An 8,013-nucleotide genomic window follows, 5' to 3' on the forward strand; every position below is an offset into this window, starting at 1 on the left:
AATGTTGTACTGGGATTGAAATTGGTACTGCAAGTCAGGATAGAGGAGAACTGGTAGAGCTATGGATGGGCTTGTGTCCTTCAATATAAATGTTTTTGTGTGTTTCTGTTATAGTTGCAATTATGTATTTAGCCAAGCACAGACCAACAATCTCACGCCACCAAAAGCATTCATACCCATCACTAATGAGCTTTCACAAACTACCCACAGCACTCTCAAACCCCAAAAAGTAACAGTGATTCATGACAGAGAGAACTTCAACAAACGTCACAAATAGCCAACAGCACTTTCACACCCTCAGACTCTCACACTACAATCAACATCCCCAAATGTAAGCATGTATATATGTACATGCAAACTCAGTCTAAAGGCTGAGGACTGCTGTAGATGGTAAAAGGAAAAGCCACTAACAATGTGTGGTTGAAGGGTCTGCTGGGGGTTCTACAGTATGAGTGACACTACCAACTCATACCCATCATAGACTAGCCTTCAGTTAGCATAAGTGCTTCCAGGGATGGCTCTGTCAAAGGCTCACCAGCCCATCTCCTCCTGTGATCACTCCCTAATCACTTGCCTCTAGGCTTCAGTGTAGGGTGATCCAGAGCATTTCAGGAGGACCTCAATTCTACCTGCAACAAGTACAGGACCCTCTATTATCCTGCGGTGCTCTCACCAACCTTCTAAGCAAAAGTGGCAAAGCCTGATGGTCTGAAAATGCAAGACAAAGCTATTGTCTTTGTCAGCGCCTATTTTATTAATGTATCTGCACTTCTCACAAAAGAATTTATCAATGAATCAATGCTGCTTCAACACACCACCCTTTCCCATAACTGAATAAAACATTGTGTCATGCAAGGTGGTAGCCATCTTGAAAGTATACAGAGCAATGTTTTCATTGCTTTTTACACTCATTTTTCACTTGCTCAACATTGGCAAGCGAGGCAAATTGGCTTTGCTAACAATTGTTTAGAAATGGTATTTCCGTTCTTAGAGACATCTTTGTGTGCAATATATGAATATCCTTTAGGAGGACAGCTAATTTTTCAAATGAAGATTATCTAAAGAATCAAAGTGACTAGTAGCCTAGAATAAAATTATTGTTTCAAACTACAAATGGGAAACATATTTATTTATGCTTCAAAGACTTCAGAAACAAAAAACCATCACTTGTGAGGTTGAACAAGCATAAAAAAACATTCACCATTGTCAATTATAGCTGTTTGAATGTAACCAATTTGTCCCAGGATTATGTACTAATAAATTTGATTTTTGGCATGAGAAATATTTTTGTTGTGTGCCATTCATCTGTTAGTCACTCAAAATGTCAAGAAAGAAATTAGAGACTTTTATTTGGTCTCGATTAATGCTGTGATTTTATTCTATACAGCTATGTTATGGCTACTCCGGAAACAGAAGAAGCAACGATGTTGGACAGCGCTCTCAATCTCTCCACAACACTCTTGAAAAATGTATCTCTAGCAGACAGCGGCTCTGCAGAATGTCGTTTCTTCGAATCTTGGGACTGGTTATACACTTTTCAGCCCATGTTCCTCTGGTTCATTTTTGTACTAGGCGTGATAGAAAATCTTTTTGTCCTTGGGGTTTTATGTCTTCACAAGGCTCGATGTACAATAGCTGAGATCTATTTCGGAAATCTAGCTGCGGCCGACCTTCTTTTAATTTCTGGCCTGCCATTTTGGGCAATTTATATCACAAACCAGTTTTACTGGCCCTTTGGCCAATTCCTTTGTCAGGCAGTTAATACATTGATTTACGTGAACTTGAATGCGAGCATTTATTTCTTGATGATGGTCAGCATTGACCGCTATTTGATCTTGGTGAAGACCATGTCCATTGGACGAATGAGGAGTCCTCTATGCACCAAATTGAACTGCCTGGTCATCTGGGTGTTTGGCTTCCTTTTAAGTCTGCCTACCATGATATACCGAAAGGAAAAATATGTTCCTGAATTAAACACTACGGCATGCATCCTTGAGTATCCCTCCACCAACTGGAGGATTGCATCCCATATGATTTTGAACATCCCTGGGTTTTTACTACCATTGACCATCATAGCCATTTGCACTTTCCAAATTATCAGAGTTTTACAGAACAACACAATGCAAAAGTTCAAGGAAACTCCCACAGAACAGAAAGCCTCCACACTTATGCTGGTAGTCCTTCTTGCGTTCATCGTTTGCTGGTTGCCTTTTCAGATAGTGACATTTCTGGATACACTATTTATTTATAAAATCCTTGCTGGTTGCACCACTGATAATTTCATTTCGATCGCCAATCAAATATCGACATATCTCGCATACAGTAATAGTTGCCTGAACCCCCTACTCTACGTCATTGTCGGAAATAATTTCCGAAAAAAGGCGAGAGAGGTGTACGGGCAGTGCCTCTCGAGGGGACAGAGGAGGCCATCAACGTCAACAATAGCCCCTACTGATTTTACTTTGGATACCGGAAGGACTTCCATTTCAATGGAACGTCCAAAAAAGAAGATCATGTTATAGAGTGCGTAGACTTTGCAAATATGAAGAAAACAAATCTCCATACTGGTTGCAGCCATCTCTAGTCTCTATCTGTAGGTCTGGCATTTGCTGCCCCATACATGGTGCAAACCTGTAAGAGCTTAACAAAACTCGTGATTACAGGTTCAATTTGTGCAGGTTTCTCTTCGTCTATCTTCTCACCAAAGCAAATTCTACCAAGACTAGTTGAAGCTAATTAAATAGAAAATATGCAATTTGCCAGCAAATATGTTGGAAAATTAGATTATTTATGTTTGCTAGTTAAGAAAAATAGGCAGGATGTCCAAATACTCATATGTTTGTGCAGATGTTATATCTGATTAGTAACCAGGGCAATAGACCACTATGCTTACTGTTTCATGAAGTTATTAACTAGCGAAAATCTTGCTTGTATAGATAGATACGTGTAAGCATTAAAAACCACAGACATGCAAGAGCTGTGAAAAAGTGGTTGCAAAAATAAATTCCTAGGTGATGTGAATTTGGTCTTGATTGGACAATGCACGATGTTTTATTTAATTGATTTCAACTCTTAGTTCCAAAAGAAGTGTATTATAGAATCAGGATCACGTACCAGCAAGATTACTTCCTCTTAAAGCTTTCGATTTAGATTTGAGCATTATAAAATTAAAGGTTGGTACAACGTGGAGGCCTTTGATTGGTTGATATTGATGAAATCTATGTAGCCAAAAGGTAGATTTAATTGCACAGGTCTTTAGGGACAAGAAATAGGAGGCTATGTTGTACTTTAACTTCAATGGGTTGATTTTAGTCCATAGGGGAGGAACTGAGGTCTAGAGGCCAGAACTGCCGAATTCAGAACATGGGAACCAGGTTTGATTCTCCACCTTAGCTCAACATTGTGTAATTCTAGGCAAATCACCTGATCTATATGTGCCTAATAAATGAGTAACTAAACACACCAGCAAAAAATGGGAAGACAATAAAGAGCTGTCAGAACTGGCATTATGTGAGCTCACTAAAGTGCGTTAAGTAGGCCTCTGGGCACTGCTCTTTGCAACATGTTCAGAAGGGGAAGCCGACCATTGGTTGCAAATTGCAACCAAATCACATTCAAATTACAACAGAGCACCTTAGCCCTAAATATTTTACTTCAGAAAATAGCCCTAGGATGTTGATTAAGAAAAGGGAGAGTGCATCTAAGACGCTTGTAATATGTAGTTCATTTAGCCACTTTCCCTACTTGAGTCTCCATTTCCAGGTGATGGTTGGGTTAAAAGGCCAGATCAATCCCGTCAAACATGTACCCTATTTTGATTTTGGGTAGTTCAGGAATACCGAATCCCTCAATCATGAAGGTATAATACTGTTCTTGGTGCATCTAGGGCTGATCGGCCTTTCACTACTGTTAAGACTGAACCAATTACAGGTCAGGTCATCAAGGCTTTCCTATCTCTATCGCTCAGTCAAGGCTCTCATTTAAGAGTGTCATTACTTGCTGAGCATATACAGAAACGCTTTATTCGATTGCAGTGGAAGGTAAATATCCCTCTTTGTGCATTCAACTCCTAACGAACAGGGCCTCCATATTGAATCTGAGCGCAAACTGATTGGTGATGAATCTAAGGGTAAATAAATGGAACTCTGTCCTTTAACCGCTTAAGGGCTAAGGGCCATATGTATCATCAAACTATTTTGCATTTCCTAAATAGCGAATTTTAAGGAATCGCTATTTAGAAAATGCAAAATGGTATGTATGAACAAAATCGCTTTTTATTTGCGATTCCTTAAGCTTCCTTATTTGCGAATTCACATTTTGCGAATTCGCAACTAAGGAATAATTTCCAATGCATGCCAGGAGGCCCATAGGAATTCGCAATTTGCTAATCGCAATTTGAGAATTATTGCAAGGGTGCAGGGGTGTCTCAAAGACACCCTGCTGCACCCCTGAAAAGAACATGTGTGTGCATATGGCGCACATACATTCCCTATGGGCATGTGTGTGGATCATATGCCACCTTTAAAAATGCCAATTTGTGCATTTCTGGAAGAATTCGCAAGTTACCATCAACTGAAAGTTGGTGGTAATTTGCGAATTCTTAAACAAAATTCGCAAGCTAAAATTGCTACATACATAGCATTTAAGGAATCGCAAATTTGCGATTCCCTAAATGCTATGGAAAAATAAGGAATCGCACAAGTTTGCAATTCCTTATTTTGGGAATGCGTCATACATTCCAAAACGTGCAAAACGGCCGTTTGCGAGTCGCAAAGGCCGAAATTCTGCGAATTTCGGCCTTTGCGATTCAAAAACGGCTTGATACATATGCCCTAAGTGTTTTACTCGATTTCTGTGCTCTTTTTGATGTATGTACTTATTATTATCAAAAAGTTGTAAAAGATATCCAGACACATAAGTAGTGTCTTTGTTTTGTAAGAAATAGTTATAATAGTATGTAAGATTTGTAATTTTCTTTTTGTATATTTTCAGAAAATATTAGAATATTTGGGCAAATTAGAGCTTTTCAATAAAGTCATGAAAAAACATCTTATTCTGTGACTCTGTAAAATGTCTGTCCTCTGAACTTTACTACAAAGTTTAATATGAAAAATGCTATGAAAATATTCTGTCATGGTGTAATGTTTCTATTTCTTGAAATCCATCTTATCCACAAGTCATGTACAGTGAAATGAATGTAATTACCTGGAAAAAAGTGTACAATTATTCCTCTCTGACTTTATGCTTAGTTGATCAATATCTATTGCAGAAGCGACAGAGAATTACAGTGCAATAACTCATAATATCGCAGTAGCACGTAAGACCTCACATTTGTTTTAAGTATGTAATCACTATTGTATATCGACAGGTGAAAATATTTTTGTTCCAATCATTTTTTTCCGAACCATAGATGATTGTGATTACATGGGAAGTTGTATTTTTCACCAGTCCTTCCATCTGGCAAAGTAGAAAGAACTACTCCTATCCCTAAAATTCTTACATCTGAAATTTGGGAAGAGTGACAATTTGTGATTTTGACCAGCTGACCGAACACTACCAGCAAGCCTCCTCAATCAAGGTGGCTCCCCGCAAATGAAATTTCTGGAACAAGGCAAGTCAAACGGTGCAATATCAAGTATTGTCCAAATGTTTGGCTGAAATGCCATTGTAGTGATGCATCTCATAAATCCATTCAACATTTTCCGACTCTCCCAATTACCAGAATTTTTTTTCTTTCACCTCAGCTGTTTATGAGTCCGTTGATAAAATGTGTTTCCGGGTAAAAAAGTGAGTATTCAGTAGAAAAGGAATCATGAGGTCACAATAGAAGGAGTGTTGATTGGACACTCCATGTTTAAGTTGAAGGAATGGTCATCATGAATCCGCTGTAAGGAGAAATTACACTGCTTTTAAATATTGTGCAAGTAGATGGAATGGGCCCACAGTTCCTGCTGGTGATATCTTTTCAGTACAGCCAAAATCACTCTCCTCATATGTCAGGACGGAGCAATGTATTTTTCAGGTGTGCTTTAATACTTCAGGCTGCTTCCAAAAGGGATGCTACTAATATTCGGCTGCTAGCTAAAATCTATCTTTTGTTATGGTATCTGGTACTGTACAAATAGGCTATCAGGGACGAGCAGATGCTAAACACTTTAACACAAAAAGCTCTTCTCCAAAGTCAATGATCATGAAATTGCGATTCTCCTATTAACATGACCAGAGAATCTGGATTTCATTAAAGACAAGGAGGCTGATATTATGCATTATCCTTTAATAGCAACTCACAGCAGCCGCACTACATCATAAAGGATAAAGTTCTAGAGTTAACAAAAGTGAACAAAGGATGTATCCAGGCGATGATCTGCCTCTTTTAAAAGAATCGCAGCAGGAAAGAACTTCATAAATGGAGACATCCAAGTAGAGCTTGAAAAACATCATGGAACAAACTTCAGTATCTCAATGGACAGCCGGTTAAACGGAATTGCCTGAAAGAAAGAAATGAGTAAGAACCAAGAGCCTAGAGAGCTAAAGACCTCATCACAGTCAGAAAGATAACAGAAGCATAGGCATAATAATAGATTATAGATTAACAATAATTGAAGCAATCAATAAGTTCACAAAAGACATATCAAAAGATGTAAAAGGGAGGAGGGAGCGATAATGTCAGCCTCCGTGTCTTTAATGAAATCCAGATTCTCTGGTCATGTTAATAGGAGAATCGCAATTTCATTACAAGACCGGAGGCTACATTATGCATGTTCGTAGCCCCGAAGGACAACATCAGACATATGCTCGATAGGCTTGCAATAATGAGGAGCAAAGGTGTTAGCATTTGACCAGTCAGCAGCTTTCAGGATATCATCCAACTTACCACCTGACCAGAAGGATTTACTGGCCATAGCTCCTCTGATAGAATGTGCTTGAAACTTAGAGAGGTCAATACCAGCAAGGCTCATGGTAGACTTAACCCATCTAGCTATGGAGGTGGTTGAAACAGGTTTGAAAGGTTTCACAAAAGAAACTAAAAGTTGATTTGCATTGTTAGGGCGTAGGAGAGACATCCTAGCGTCATACGCTTTCATACAAGCAACCACACAAAGTTTAGGGAAACTGTCAAAACGAGGATAAAAGATAAAATATGACATGGTTTTAGTTCTTCTTAGTAATTCAAACTTGACACCAAAAATATCATAACATCTATTTGAAATATCTAAGCTTCTGATGTCAGATACTCTCCTACAGGAGACTAAACACAAGAGAGTGGCGAGTTTGAAGGAGAGAAATTTTCTATTAAGGGAAGAGTTATCTGGCCAAGAATAAAAAAGGTCTAAAATACACTTGACATCCCAAAGGGTCTGATACCTAGGTCTAGGGGGTCTCCTTAGCCTTATACTCTTGAGGACTCTCCAAATGATAGATTTTTACCTACCGATTTACCGTTGATAGGGGAATGGCCCGCGGAGATTGCGGATCTAAAGCAATTAATAGAACGATAGGATAGGCCTCTGTCAAATTGTTCAACCAGAAAATGTACGATATTGACGATAGGAGCCTCCACGGGATCCAGACTCCTTTCCAGGCACCAATGAAACCATTTTGTCCAAATGTTGTTATACCTAAGGTGTGTTCCGGGTGCCCAAGATTCTCCGAGAAGAGAGAGAGCTGTCGACGAAAGTCCAGACAACTCGTTAGATTGCCTGACACTTTCCAGGCAAGAAGGTTCAAATTCCCCTCGAGAATAAGATGATGATCTTCCCCGTCTGCGTTTGAGATCAGGCCTGGAGACGCTGGGATTAGAAAGGGAATGTCGCATGCTAGTTCCAGGGCTGTGGGACAACCAAAAAGGAGTTATTAGGATCAGAAGGCATTGTTACGATCTGACTTTCTGAAGGACCCTCTGAATCATGGCGAAAGGAGGGAAGGCATAACCCAAGAAGTGAGACCATGGTTGGAGAAAGGCGTTCATAGCAAGAGCGCCCGGGTCTGACATCCAACTGAAGTTTTTGGGAA

General features: G+C 39.4%; 1 protein-coding gene across 2 annotated transcripts in view; it reads left to right on the plus strand.

The window, feature by feature from the left end:
• BDKRB2 (bradykinin receptor B2) overlaps positions 1 to 5,046 on the plus strand; it is a 425,511-nt gene extending 420,465 nt beyond the window's left edge. For both annotated transcript variants that reach the window (XM_086937741.1, XM_086937739.1), the window contains exon 4: positions 1,388 to 5,046. In XM_086937741.1, the coding sequence (XP_086793867.1) occupies positions 1,388 to 2,522 (1,135 nt within the window). In that variant the 3' untranslated portion in view covers positions 2,523 to 5,046. The remainder of the gene's footprint in view (positions 1 to 1,387) is intronic.
• The last annotated feature ends 2,967 nt before the right edge of the window (positions 5,047 to 8,013 follow it).

The sequence above is a fragment of the Lissotriton vulgaris genome, chromosome 9 (genome assembly GCF_964263255.1).
Source record: "Lissotriton vulgaris chromosome 9, aLisVul1.2, whole genome shotgun sequence".
Taxonomy (NCBI): Eukaryota; Metazoa; Chordata; class Amphibia; order Caudata; family Salamandridae; genus Lissotriton; species Lissotriton vulgaris.